A 14863-nucleotide genomic window follows, 5' to 3' on the forward strand; every position below is an offset into this window, starting at 1 on the left:
TAAGTACTAGATCATGGGAAAATGTCATGAGATGCAATTTAATCAATATTGTTGACTTTTTGTTAGTGAATTGATACGCAATGCGTGCACATCTTACAATGTGTATAGATAATAAAAAGTGCCATCAGACATTTGTGAAAATGTTAGTAACGTTTTTTTTAACCGAGTTTTATCTGAAAACTTTACTAAGTAGAACCTAATGCTCAAGGAACCAGCGTTGCGTTTAGCCTCTTAAGCCACTAGAGGGCTATGTCTTCAAGGGAATTGATTGGGTCTCGCATAACAGGCCGATGGTCGGGAAACTGAATTTTGTCATCTGAAAAAGTGTTTTTTTAATCTCTTTTTTAATGTTATTAACACGTTTATCAATAAAACGTTCAGTTGAAAAAGTTTTTCTGCTTTCAAATGATCTGTAGGGCTATAATCTATTGCCTACGTATTTGATAGATCCAATAAAATTGTATTTGTCACAAAATTCAACAGGTGTAGTAGACCTTAACTGTGAAATGCTTACTTACAAGCCCTTAGCCCTTAACTAACAATGCAGTTCAAGAAATAGATTGAAGAAAATATTTACTAAATAAACTAAAGTGAAAAAACGAAACAAAATAAAAATAAAAAAGTAACACAAGAAAATGACAACAATAACGAGGCTATATTGGTACCGACTCAATGTGCAGGGGTACAGGTTAGTCGAGGTCATTTGTAAAGTGACTATGCATAGATAATAAACAGCGAGTAGCAGCAGTGTAAAAACAAGGGAGGGGGGGGGGGGGGTCAATGTAAATAGTCCAGGTGGCCATTTGGTTAATTGTTCAGCAGCTTTGTGGCTTGGGGGTAGAAGCTGTCGAGGAGACTTTTGGTCCTAGACTTGTCGATCCGATACTGCTTGCCAAAAGAACAGTCTATGACTTGGGTGACTAGAGTCTTTGACAATTGTTTGGGCCTTCCTCTGACACCGCCTAGTATATAGGTCCTGGATGTCAGGAAGCTTGGCCCCAGTGATGTACTGGGTCATATGCACTACCCTCTGTAGCGCCTTACGGTCATATGCCAAGCAGTTGCCATACCAGGCGGTGAAGCAACCTGTCAGGATGCTCTCGATGGTGCAGCTGTATAACTTTTTGAGGATCTGGGGACCCATGCCAAATCTTTTCAGTCTCCTGAGGGGAAAAATGTGTTGTCGTGCCCTCTTCACAACTGTCTTGTTGTGTTTGGCCTATGATAGTTAGTTGGTGATGTGGACACCAAGGAACTTGAAACTCTCGACCCAATCCATTTCAGCCAATGTTAATTGGGGCCTGTTCGGCCCTCCTTTTCATATAGTCCACGATCAGCTCCTTTGTCTTGCTCACATTGGGGGAGAGGTTGTTGTCCTGGCACCACACTGCCAGGTCTCTGACTTCCTCCCTATAGGCTGTCTCATCATTGTCGGTGGTCAGGTTGTGTCGTCAGCAAACTTAATGATGGTGTTGGAGTCATGCTTGGCCACGCAGTCGTGGGTGAATTGGGAGTACCACAGGGGACTAAGCAAGCACCCCTGAGGGGCCCCAGTGTTGAGGATCAGCATGGTAGATGTGTTGTTGCCTACCCTTACCACCCGGGGGTGGCCCGTCAGGAAGTCCAGGATCCAGTTACAAAGGGAAGTGTTTAGTCCCAGGGTCCTTAGCTTAGTGATGAGTTTTGTGGGCACTATGGTGTTGAACGCTGAGCTGTAATCAATGAACAGCATTCTCACAAAGGTGTTCCTTTTGTCCAGGTGTGAAAGGGCAGTGTGGAGTGTGATTGAGATTGCGTCATCTGTGGATCTGTTGGGGCGGTATGCGAATTGGAGTGGGTCTCGGGTTTCCAGCATTATGGTGTTGATGTGAGCCATGACCAGCCTTTCAAAGCACTTCATGGCTACCAACGGTAATCATTAAGGCAGGTTACCTTTGCTTTCTTGGCACAGGGACTATGGTGGTCTGTTTGAAACATGTAGGTATTACAGACTGTCAGGGAGAGGTTGAAAATGTCAGTGAAGACACTTGCCAGTTGGGTACAGGTCCTTGTAATCCGTTTGGCCCCGCGGCTTTGTGAATGTTGACCTGTTTAAAGGTCTTGCTCACATCGACTACGGAGAGCGTGATCACACATTCGTCCGGAACAGCTGGTGCTCTCACGCATGCTTCAGTCTTGCTTGCCTCGAATCGAGCATAAGAGGCATTTCGCTCGTCTGGTAGGCTCACGTCACTGGGCAGCTCGAGGTTGGGTCTCCCTTTGTAGTCCGGAATATTTTGCAAGCCCTGCCACATCCGACGAGTGTCAGAGCCGGTGTAGTAGGATTCAATCTTAGTCCTGTATTGACGCTTTGCCTGTTTGGTGGTTCATCTGAGGGCATAACGGGATTTCTTATAAGGGTGAGGGTCCGGGTGAGGATGGATTAGGCTTCTCCAATAGCCTATTTTCAATAGCAAGGCCAAAATGACTGTTTGATGTCGGCCTTGCCATTTTAGTTTATAGGTTTAGGTTGATGGATTCACTTTTTATTTCACTTTGAAGAAGGAATCAGGACAGAAAGCATCGCCCTTTACTCATGCCTCACCTGTATAATTATGATTGGACAGTGTTAAGAATGTCTTGACATTTTCTGAGTGGAATCCAAAGACTTATTAAATACTTCAATAACATAACAATATATTTATAAATATTTATCTACTGACATAAATCCCATTAAATTAAAATGACGTAGTTAGGCCTACTAATTCTTAAGTGGCCACTGAATAAATGGGCTGTTGAAGATTTTTCCATTATTCCATTGTCTAAAAAAACGGCTAAACGGCTGCCAATAACAACACATCTCCTGGTTTCCAAACGCAGATGCTATGAACTTGTGGATAAAACCTTTAGAGAAGCATCATTGAAAAGGAATGCAGAAAACTATGCTAAGTTTCCAAAAGTATATCCCCACACTTTGAGAGGCTGCATTTATCAATCTGTGGCAGGGTTCCACGCTTGCTGAGTGTCGTAAGAGTTTACGATAGTAAAGGGAGAGTTGGGAACAGCCCCCTATTAAATAGCAGATTGTAGAGAGTCTTCCCACTTGGAAAAAGGCTTCTGATCTGTGACCTCCGCAAGAGGAGAACTGAGTTTTCGTCTGTGCTTAGAATATTGATTCTCCTCCCGTAAAACGTGTATCCATCATTACCAGAAGGGGCATATCCAAAGAGGCTTTACTGTTTTGTATTCTGAAATCAAACGAGCGACAGCACAACTTCATTTCCACAGGTCAGTATTGAATTAATTGAATATGGAATTATGGATTGGACTACTGTTTAGGCTGTCTGAGAGGTAAAGGGAGATTAGTCATGCTCAGCTGGAGACCAGGGAAGTAAGCAATCCCAATATCGTGCTCTGAATTTTTCTATTTATTATTTGCCTATTGATCATTTTCGTCAAGGTGTCTTTATGTTAAGGTGTCTTTGAAATGAATTATTGCCCGTAATTATTCCCCAACAACCATGCCATAAATGCCGTTTTTCTTGGACTCATGTGCATTGGGCATATAGGTTGGCGTTGGAATATTCTTCGCGGTTTAAACATGCAGGTTAATTCCTAATGTGTGAAGTAAATTAGAATTTCATTTTAGAAGAAAGGAAACATGTATCACTTAGGACTGGTGGCCTATACAGTGTTCGATATTGCATGATATTGTTTTTTGTGCTTGGAGACACGGGTTGGGTTTTCATATAGTTTGTACATGTTGGATAGTTTATAGCTTTTGAGTCATGCTCTAGCCTACTCCCATCTCCATCAAGGCAAGTCTTGACTGAACAGGGACCGCCTTTTTGATCAGATAGGCTATAGCAGGAAGCGCGTTTATCCCATAGAAAAGTGTAGAAGAGACAATTTTCGATTTGCAGCTGTGCATTAAATTGATAGTTGATAGTAAGTTTTCTTACGATGTTTTTAATCCCTGTTTAAATTGGACCAATATGATAAGACAATGTCGTTTAGATGTTCAATTGTCTTTCCATTGTCTTTGAATGCACTTGGTATATGACACATCTACAGTTTATTTGGGATTGTATGGCATTTAAATGTTTGATGCTTGTGGTAAAAGTACAATGTGGAATGTTGGAGCATTGCTGAAATGCGTGCGTAATTGCACGTTCTTTTTGTAGCCTCATTCATGTTCTGCTGAACCAGAGAGAGAAAGAGAGTCAAAATGAAGATAAGGCTGTCTCTGGCAGCGGCTGCCTTCCTTGCAGTGCTACTATCCTCCGCCGTGGCCCAAGGTAAAGTGATCCCTCACCTGACATTTTTTCCCCCTCACCTCCAATTTTTTTCTACTGTTAATTAAACACAACTGAATGAAAATGTGCATCCTCCCCGTCTCTCTCTCTCTCTCTCTTTTACCCCCTCCCCCATTTCTCTTTCTCCGACTGTAGCTAATGGTGTCGGTTCTTTAGCTCTTCATGGTGAAATTGCAATACTTTCACCACATTTAATTTAATTTTGTTAATAAATGTTTGCTGAAAGAAAATGTCTACATTATTTGTATCTCATGTAAGACTATAGGCCTATTTCGTCGGTAGATCTTTGGATTCATCGGTAGGCCTATGGATTCATCTGTAGACATATATTCATTTCTAGACCTATGGATTCTTGTCTTTTTGTTGTGTTTGTATAGGTTGGCTATTTCAATTGTCTTTTTATCCAATTTTGTCTGTCTATTCATTGGGACAGGTTGAATTATCTTTAGGGTAGGATATTAAAACAGTCTGAGGAATGCAACATTATATTTTTCAATCAAAAAGTGCGTTTCAAATAGATTTTTTAAAATCTAAAAGTTCAAAGTGGAACAGGCCCCATCATAGTGGTCTGGAAGTTAGTGAAAGGCTAACTCACTAAGCATGGATAGTTGCAGTGAAGTCTTTCTTACGCTAGGAGGGGCACTTGCTTGATATCTTGAATAGGAATTTCTGTCTTAGTTTATCTAGTATGCATACAGTAGTTCTCTGGGGAATGGAAGAATTTCAGCTGTATAAAAATGAAGTAGCCTAAAGGAACAACGTAATGATAAAGGAATAGGTCATGATAAAGGAACTAGGTAATGATAAATGAACTAGGTAATGATAAAGGAACTAGGTAATGATAAAGGAAGTAGGTAATGATAAAGGAACTAGGTAATGATAAAGGAACTAGGTCATGATAAAGGAACTAGGTCATGATAAAGGAACTAGGTCATGATAAAGGAACTAGGTCATGATAAAGGAACTAGGTAATGATAAAGGAACTAGGCAATGATAAAGGAACTAGGTCATGATAAAGGAACTAGGTAATGATAAAGGAACTAGGTAATGATAAAGGAACTAGGTCATGATAAAGGAACTAGGTAATGATAAAGGAACTAGGTCATGATAAAGGAACTAGGTCATGATAAAGGAACTAGGTAATGATAAAGGAAGTAGGTCATGATAAAGGAACTAGGTAATGATAAAGGAACTAGGTCATGATAAAGGAACTAGGTCATGATAAAGGAACTAGGTCATGATAAAGGAACTAGGTCATGATAAAGGAACTAGGTAATGATAAAGGAACTAGGCAATGATAAAGGAACTAGGTAATGATAAAGGAACTAGGTCATGATAAAGGAACTAGGTCATGATAAAGGAACTAGGTAATGATAAAGGAACTAGGTAATGATAAAGGAACTAGGTCATGATAAAGGAACTAGGTCATGATAAAGGAACTAGGTAATGATAAAGGAACTAGGTCATGATAAAGGAACTAGGTCATGATAAAGGAACTAGGTCATGATAAAGGAACTAGGTCATGATAAAGGAACTAGGTAATGATAAAGGAGCTAGGTCATGATAAAGAAACTAGGTCATGATAAAGGAACTAGGTCATGATAAAGGAACTAGGTAATGATAAAGGAACTAGGTAATGATAAAGAAACTAGGTAATGATAAAGGAACTAGGTCATGATAAAGGAACTAGGTAATGATAAAGGAACTAGGTCATGATAAAGGAACTAGGTAATGATAAAGAAACTAGGTCATGATAAAGGAACTAGGTCATGATAAAGGAACTAGGTAATGATAAAGGAACTAGGTAATGATAAAGAAACTAGGTAATGATAAAGGAACTAGGTCATGATAAAGGAACTAGGTAATGATAAAGGAACTAGGTAATGATAAAGAAACTAGGTCATGATAAAGGAACTAGGTCATGATAAAGGAACTAGGTAATGATAAAGGAACTAGGTAATGATAAAGAAACTAGGTAATGATAAAGGAACTAGGTCATGATAAAGGAACTAGGCAATGATAAAGAAACTAGGTAATGATAAAGGAACTAGGTAATGATAAAGGAACTAGGCAATGATAAAGGAACTAGGCAATGATAAAGGAACTAGGTCATGATCAAGGAACTAGGCAATGATAAAGGAACTAGGTAATGATAAAGGAACTAGGCAATGATAAAGGAACTAGGTAATGATAAAGGAACTAGGTAATGATAAAGAAACTAGGTAATGATAAAGGAACTAGGTCATGATAAAGGAACTAGGCAATGATAAAGGAACGAGGCAATGATAAAGGAACTAGGTCATGATCAAGGAACTAGGCAATGATACAGGAACTAGGTAATGATAAAGGAACTAGGCAATGATAAAGGAACTAGGTAATGATAAATGAGCTAGGTAATGATAAAGGAACTAGGTAATGATAAAGGAACTAGGTCATGATCAAGAAACTAGGTCAGGATCAAGGAACTAGGTAATGAAAAAGAAACTAGGCAGTGAGAAAGAAACTAGGTAATGATAAAGGAACTAGGTAATGATCAATGAACTAGGTAATGATAAAGGAACTAGGCAATGATCAAGGAACTAGGGAATGATCAAGGATCTAGGTAATGATCAAGGAACTAGGCAATGATCAAGGAACTAGGCAATGATCAAGGAGCTTGGTCATGATCAAGGAACTAGGTCATTATCAAGGAACTAGGCAATGATCAAGGAGCTAGGTAAATATAAAGGAACTAGGTAATGATCAAGGACCTAGGTAATGATCAAGGAACTAGGTCATGATATAGGATCTAGGTCATGATAGAGGAACTAGGTCATGATAGAGGAACTAGGTAAAAAAAAAAAAAATGCCCGTAAGGGATGTATAGATAAGCTATAACTACGATGTCATTTTTTTCCAAATTAACCGAGAACTCGACTGTATGTCTCCACTTTCATTCTGAGAAAAACGGGGCTTGAAGCCAATTGTCCTTCTCGTGAATTTTTTTCTCTCTGATGAAACGGAAAGACAAAATATAAGTGTCTCTAACATTATTTTCCAGAAACTGTTAGACTGAGAAATAACATTATTCTGAGTCTCCCAAGACCATTCATATAAATTACAGATGACAGAGGTCAATCATACTATAAAATGTAAAATATTCTGTCAGAATATCATATTTTTTAAGAGAAGCCTTCTCTTTTGGTATTTTCCAAAATCTTGACCTACTTGGAGAAACCAGAAATTAAGAGAAAGAGTCATAACAGCAACAACACTAAAACACTTTTTATTTTGTCATTGAGATGAATTTGGTAACACTTTATTTGGATAGTCCATCCATCTGTAGATGCTCTACAGACTATCAGCAACATTTCAACGATCTACTAACCCTAGCCCTAGCCCTAACCTTAACCTTAATCCTTACCCTAACCCTTATCCTAACCCTAACCTTAATCCTTACCTTAACCCATATTCTAAACCTAACCCTAACCTTAATCCTTACTTTAACCCTTATCCTAAACCTAACCCTAACCTTAATCCTTACCCTAACCCTTATTCTAAACCTAACCTTAATCCTTACCCTAACCCTTATTCTAAACCTAACCCTAACCTTAATCCTTACTTTAACCCTTATCCTAAACCTAACCCTAACCTTAATCCTTATCCTAAACCTAACCCTAACCTTAATCCTTACCTTAACCCTTATCCTAAACCTAACCTTAATCCTTACCTTAACCCTTATCCTAAACCTAACTCTAACCTTAATCCTTACCCTAACCCTTATCCTAACCCTAACCTTAATCCTTACCTTAACCCATATTCTAAACCTAACTCTAACCTTAATCCTTACCCTAATCCTTATCCAAATCCTAACCTTAATCCTTACCTTAACCCTTATTCTAAACCTAACTCTAACCTTAATCCTTATCCTAAACCTAATCTTAATCCTTACCCTAACCCATATTATAACCCTAACCCTAATCTTAAACTTGGCAAGCAGTTGCTCATCAATATATAGTTTGTTGATGGACTATTTGGACAATCCAAATAAAGTGTGAACATGAACTTTTCGCTCATCATTGAGATGTTGTGTGTGTGTTGTGTGTGTGTTGTGTGTGTGTTGTGTGGGTGTTGTGGGTGTGTTGTGTGTGTGTGTTGTGGGTGGGTATTTGGTATTTTTTGGTGTTTTATTAGGATTCCCATTAGCTGTTGAAGAAAGCAGCAGCTACTCTTCCTGGGGTTCACACAAAACATGAAACATGACATAATACAAAGCATTAATAGACAAGAACAGCTCAAGGACAGAACTACATCAATAAAATAAATGCACACGTAGCCTACTGTACATATCAATACATGCACACAAACTATATAGGTCAAATAGGGGAAAGGCATTGTGCCATGAGGTGTTGCTTTATCTGTTTTTTGAAAGTAGGTTTGCTGTTCATTTGAACAATATGAGATGGAAGGGAGTTCCATGAAATAATGGCTCTGTATAATACTGTATGCTTTTTGAATTTATTTTGGATTTGGGGACTGTGAAAAGACCCCTGGTGGCATGTCTGGTGGGGTAAGTGTATCAGAGCTGTGTGTATGTTGACTATGCAAACAATTTTGAATTTTCAACACAATAATATTTCTTATAAAAAGAAGAAGTGATGCAGTCAGTCTTTCCTAAACTCTTAGCCAAGATAGACTGGCATGCATCGTACTAATATTAGCCCTCTGATTAAAATGAAGAGCAAGACGCCTCGCTCTGTTCTGGGCCAGATGCAGCTTAACTAGGTCTTTCCTTGCAGCACTCGACCACATGACTGGCCAATAATCAAGATAAGACTTAACAAGAGCCTGCAGGACTTGCGTGCGCTTGCTTGTAGTATTTGTGTTTGAGTTTGTGTTCATAAGTGTTTTAATTAAGAGCTTCTTAAGGAGGACAATGTGGGTAGTACTATATGGTTATGATGGGCCCATTTGGAAACAGAAGGAGCAGACCAAGGCCCTTGAGTTGATCTGCCAGGTTGGTGTTTCTCATTTTTGATATCCTGTACTGGACAAGCTTCACTCAGGTCATTTGCTATGCAAATTTGCATTCAATTTGTCCCGAGTCATGGCTTTTCAATAATATTTTAGAATGATATTCTTGATCCCCACAGGCTTCCTTATTTAAAATACCCTTATATAGACTACAATCCTATTCTAACCCTGATATGCACCACTATGCACTGATACACTATCTTGTTACAGTTCATCAACAAGCAGATTTCATCATTCATCACCATTAGCCACTACACATACAGTGGTCTTATTTACTTTACTTGTGATTTTAGACGTTCTCTTTAGACATTCTGTTATTACAATATAGGCTACTTAAGACTTTACTCTTCATAACACTCTTAGGCTATTATGACAAAAGAGCATTAACTTACCCCACCCCCCCCAACAGACGAATATCATTAAAAAATATTTCTCAAATATGTTCTCTGGTCCGTCTTGTACATGGAAACTTTTGTCCGGTTCCATAAGTTGTTACAAACAACTTTTCATGTACATGTGCATGATCTTCAGATAGTCCATTCAGTGTGACCAATCACATTTATGGTTTGTTTGGCTTGTCTATTTGATTTGTTTCTTTGTAAATCTTTTTTTCCATTGTGGATTGTCACTACTTAGTGCTAGAGGGGTTTGAAAATATGCACAAATCGTCATAAAGCGCATAGTGTACTCTTTTAAGAGGTTTGCAGTGGATGGGAGTCATACACATGGGTCAATCAAAAATAAACCATGTACTGAAGGCTATGTATGGCTGCATGTAGGCCTTTACACAACCACGTTTTATGGAAGGTGTATGTTTTAGTCGGTCGATTCAGTTTAGGCATGAGTTGGGTTGACCTTATCAGCATGTAAGATGTTAGTTTGTCAATGTCATTTTTTTATTGTGCCCTTGGATATTTTTTTGCCACCGTTTGTCGTCTCGTCACTATATGTGCTTGAGTTGTCGACTGTGTTTGGACAAACACGGCCGGACAGCTCAAACGAATGTCATTTTTCTCGAAAATGGCTGCCCAAGTCTCAAATGTTATGTTTGTTGTCGTTATTGTCACCTCTTGCTGTTTGCCCCAACAATGAACAGGATAACTTCAACCTTGAAGTGTTAATCGTTGGGATATGAGCTACCTACAACTTGTGTTTTATCATAAATACACTTATTTAGCAAATGCTGGAATTAACATTGGCTACTTTTTATTTTCGCAGTTGAACCACCTTCAGACTTGAGATTTAAGATTTTAAATGAGAACACAGTACAAATGACATGGAAAGCGCCGTTAACACGGATAGAAGGATTCAGGATACAGGTGGCCTCAGACACAGGTGTGTGGTCTGTATTGCTGCAGGCAATCTCTCTCAATCTCTACCTTCACTGCAACATTACCTGTGTACTTTACAACAAGCAATCAATGCCATTGACACAACAAAATACCTGAAATTACTGTTCTGACCAATTCATTGTGGGATCCACCGCAATTAAACATTTACTGCACACCAAGCCTAAGATTTCTAAGGTATACGTTGCTATATTAATTCTCTATAACCCTTTATTCCTAACTTGGTACTTTGTTATTTCCATAGACAAACCAACAAAAGATTTAACCCTCCCTGCCACAGCCACTAAGACATTCATTACAGACCTTACTCCAGACATGGACTATGTAGTAACAATCATCTCATACTCTGGCTCAGAGGAAAGTTTGCCCACCTCAGGACAGCTCACAAGTGAGTCACTTACCATCACATCTGGTACATGTATTATCTTATGAAGACTACTGGTGAATGAAGTGAGTCATTTACCGATATCCAGGTTATGTCCAAAATGGCACCCTATTCCCTATTGGCATTGGTCAAAAGTAGTACACTACATAGGGAATAGGGTGCCATTTGGGATACAGACCCAGCTTCTTATTTAGTCTAATGATGAATGATTCAGACTGTATAGAGAGAGGAATGACAATTCATAGGTCCTAACAGGCAACCCCACTCCCAAGTCTAACAGTGATTAGAGTATGCTGTAATGTAATATGCACTGCTTCATGGGGAAGCCTCTTTGGCACCGGCCCTTACGTCTGATTCTACAGTCCTAAGCAGCCCAGCCAGGGTCTTTAGGGATTACTGAGAGAATTGCCGGAACTAATTGCATCAGTCCATTATAATTTGGGAGCCGGCTGCTTGCCTGCTCGTTGTGACCACAAGTGGATTTGAGGTTATTAGAGACACCCACATTAAATACATACACAATGTTTATCTTTATGTATAAATTTGACAATATGTTTACTTAAAAAAAATGTCATGCTACTAGCTGATTTATTCACTCCCATTAGGGAGTTTATGGTTAAATACAGTAGTTTGTTTTACTCAAGTTTGACTTTATTTAATCTTGTGTTTCAGTCCAGTCAAGTGGCACAGCACAAGGAGGTCCCAGGAAACCACAGGTCACAGACTCCGTCAGTAAGTCCATTGACTGCTTGGCTTTTTCTGACACTAAACAGTTAACATTTTCCAGTTTGTTCATAGGCTACAATCTTTTTTATTTATCTTACTGTGCCTGGGCTCTTTCCATTGATGTGTGGTCAACAGCCATTGGTGGGTGTTTCCACATGTTATTCTATACAAATCTAGAAAAATATTGGTAACTAAGTTGGTAAGCTGCCTGTCATAGAGCCAGGCTGTCAGTCCTGCCAAGTGAGGGAGTTTGCACATGCTCAGTGTGGTGGTCAGGGGTGTGGAGCTAACAGCTGTTTCAGGGGGGCAGGGCCTCTGGTGCTGGTGCTGAAGAGTACTGTAGCCTGCCCGGTCCTGAGACAGCCAGGCTGAGAGAAGTGGAAACCATTACAGATACAGCTGTTTACAAGTGGCAATGTGGCCTCCCTACAGATGGTGCATGCTTACTGCTGCTTGGGAAAACCTGTCTCTTTGACTTTATTCCTATCCAGAAAGACAGAGCTGGAAAATATCATCCAGGGTAACCAAGCTATTCAGTCACTGTACCTTATGTAGTATTCCCAAAGGAGCACACGTTGTGGCTCTGGTCAAAAGTAGTACACTACACAGGGAATAGACTATACACTATGATGGCTTCTATCTCAAAGTACCACCTTAGCTTGCAGTAGTTAAGTACATCAATCTGATTATTGTCGACTGCACTTGATCTGTTGATGCCACTATCTCTAACACCGTCCTCTGGTCTAGTGCGGGTGGTGTATGTCCTCCAGCCTGTCAGACAAAAGTCGGATGAATAGCCTGTTGAATACAGTGATGATTTTGGTAGTGACAATGGTATTCTGTCAAAAAAAGATGGCAATAACATAAGCATTTTTCATTGCATTCCTTCTTCATCACCTTAGTGTCATATCTGACATATATGAATTGATATTCCATAGTTCCTGTGTAGTATACAAGTGTTAAGAGGGTCATTTTTGTCGTACAATAACGATATGCATTTTGCAAAAGGGAAAAAATGCTGGACTGCAGTTTTCCCCCGGAGGCTACTTTTACTGTTCGCTGGAACACCTTCCTAATATTGAGTTGTTACCCCTGTGACCACAGAACTGCCTCAATTCATCAGGGCATGGACTACAAGGTGTCGAAAGCGTTCCACAGGGATGCTGGCCCATGTTGACTCCAATGCTTCCCACAGTTGTGTCAAATTGGCTGAATGTCCTTTGGGTTGTGGACCATTCTTGATACACATGGGAAACCGTTGAGTGTGAAAAACCCAGCAGTGTTGCAGTTCTTGACACACTCGAACCGGTGCACCTGGCACTTACTACCATTCCCAGTTCAAAGGCACTTACATTTTTTGTCTTGCCCATTCAACCTCTGAATGGCACACATACACAATCCATTTCTCAATTGTCTCAAGGCTTCAAAATCCGTCTTTAACCTGTCTCCTCCCCTTCATCTACACCGATTGAAGTGGATTTAACAGGTGACATCAATAAGGGATCATAGCTTTCACCTGGATTCACCTGGTCAGTCTATGTCATGGAAAGAGCAGGTGTTCTTAATGTTTTGTATACTCAGTGTATATTTGACCAACAGCACACTTTACTCTGTTTTCTTTGGTCAATGATATGGCTTCTGGGAAAAAAATGTGTCTTCAGGTCAAATCGTTTACTTCTTCCATTTTTTTTCATTTTCCTTTCCCTCGCTCCTCTCCTCTACCACTCCTTCTCTCTCAGAGTGTTCTTACAGTGCCATCGCAGATCTGGTGTTCCTGGTTGATGGTTCATGGAACGTTGGAAGAGACCACTTTAAATACATCCGTAGCTTCATCTCTGCCATGGCGGGAGCCTTTGAGATTGGGGAGGACAAGACCAGGGTAGGTGTGGTCCAGTACCATACTGATACCAGGACAGAGTTTAACCTCAACCAGCACATGAAACGGGGCGAACTTCTCAGAGCCATCAACACACTGCCTTACATGGGTGGCAACACCATGACAGGTACCTAACCCGTCACATGTACAGTACCTGGTTACACTCTCTTATACAATACATAATCATATCATTACCTCTAGCATAATACTAACTCACAAAGCTGTAGTTCTTTATTAATAAGTCTTTGCAGTTGGTAGAGTGAATCAAATGAACAATGTAATAACTGAAAGGGGTGTCATGCCACTGTGTTACAGGCGAGGCCATGGACTATCTGCTGAAAAACACTTTCACTGAGGCAAATGGTGCCAGGAAAGGCTTTCCCAAGGTGGCCATGATTATCACAGATGGGAAGTCTCAAGACCCTGTGGAGGCGATCGCCAAGAAACTCCAGAACATGGGGGTGGAGATCTTCACGTTGGGTATGTGACTACAGGCTACCTTTCAATCATCTAACCCTGTTGATGTGTTACATTTAAGAAATAAGGCCAGAGGAGCTGTGTTATATGACCAATATACCATGGCTAAGGGCTGTTCTTAAGCACGACGCAACACGGAGTGCCTGGATATAGCCCTTAGCCGTGGTATATTGGCCATATACTACAAACCCCTGAGGTGCCTTATTGCTATTATAAACTGGTTACCAACGTAATTAGAGCAGTACAAATACATGTTTTGTCATACCGATGGTATATACGGTCTGATATACCACAGCTGTCAGCCAATCAGCATTCAGGGCTCGAACCACCCAGTTTATAAATACTAATAATCCTGTCTATATGTATTCTATAGTCATGAGAGTAAGTTGAAGTATTCATATCACAAAGGAAAGGAAGAAAACTAATAAACCTACCAGCTAGAATGGTATCAGATGGGTTTTCCACATTTTGCCCACGTTGTCATTCTTTCCAGCTAAAGTCATGACATGGTTATATGTTCCATAGTGAATCCAGCTGGTTCTTCTTAAATATGGAAAAGAAGGAGAGACCTCCTGCTTCATTTCATATATTTTTAGATCACTTGTTTTACTCAGCATTTATAGCACTCGAACCTGAGAAACTATGAAACAATAATTCCTACATTCTGAATAATTTTCATGTGCCGTCATTGACTTCATAGGGATGACTTTATTTGGGCTTTATAGGTGTTGACTCTTATCTA

At 39.8% G+C, this 14863-nt stretch overlaps 1 protein-coding gene across 1 annotated transcript in view; it reads left to right on the top strand.

The window, feature by feature from the left end:
* Positions 1–4207: 4207 nt before the first annotated feature.
* The window catches only part of LOC120024228 (collagen alpha-1(XII) chain-like), a 91996-nt gene continuing 81340 nt past the window's right edge, over positions 4208–14863 (top strand). Inside the window, exons 1-6 of the mRNA XM_038968423.1 lie at positions 4208–4277; positions 10527–10643; positions 10902–11045; positions 11715–11774; positions 13508–13771; positions 13960–14124. Of these exons, the coding sequence (XP_038824351.1) occupies positions 4208–4277; positions 10527–10643; positions 10902–11045; positions 11715–11774; positions 13508–13771; positions 13960–14124 (820 nt within the window). The remainder of the gene's footprint in view (positions 4278–10526; positions 10644–10901; positions 11046–11714; positions 11775–13507; positions 13772–13959; positions 14125–14863) is intronic.

This window comes from Salvelinus namaycush, chromosome 29 (genome assembly GCF_016432855.1).
Source record: "Salvelinus namaycush isolate Seneca chromosome 29, SaNama_1.0, whole genome shotgun sequence".
NCBI classification, from domain to species: Eukaryota; Metazoa; Chordata; class Actinopteri; order Salmoniformes; family Salmonidae; genus Salvelinus; species Salvelinus namaycush.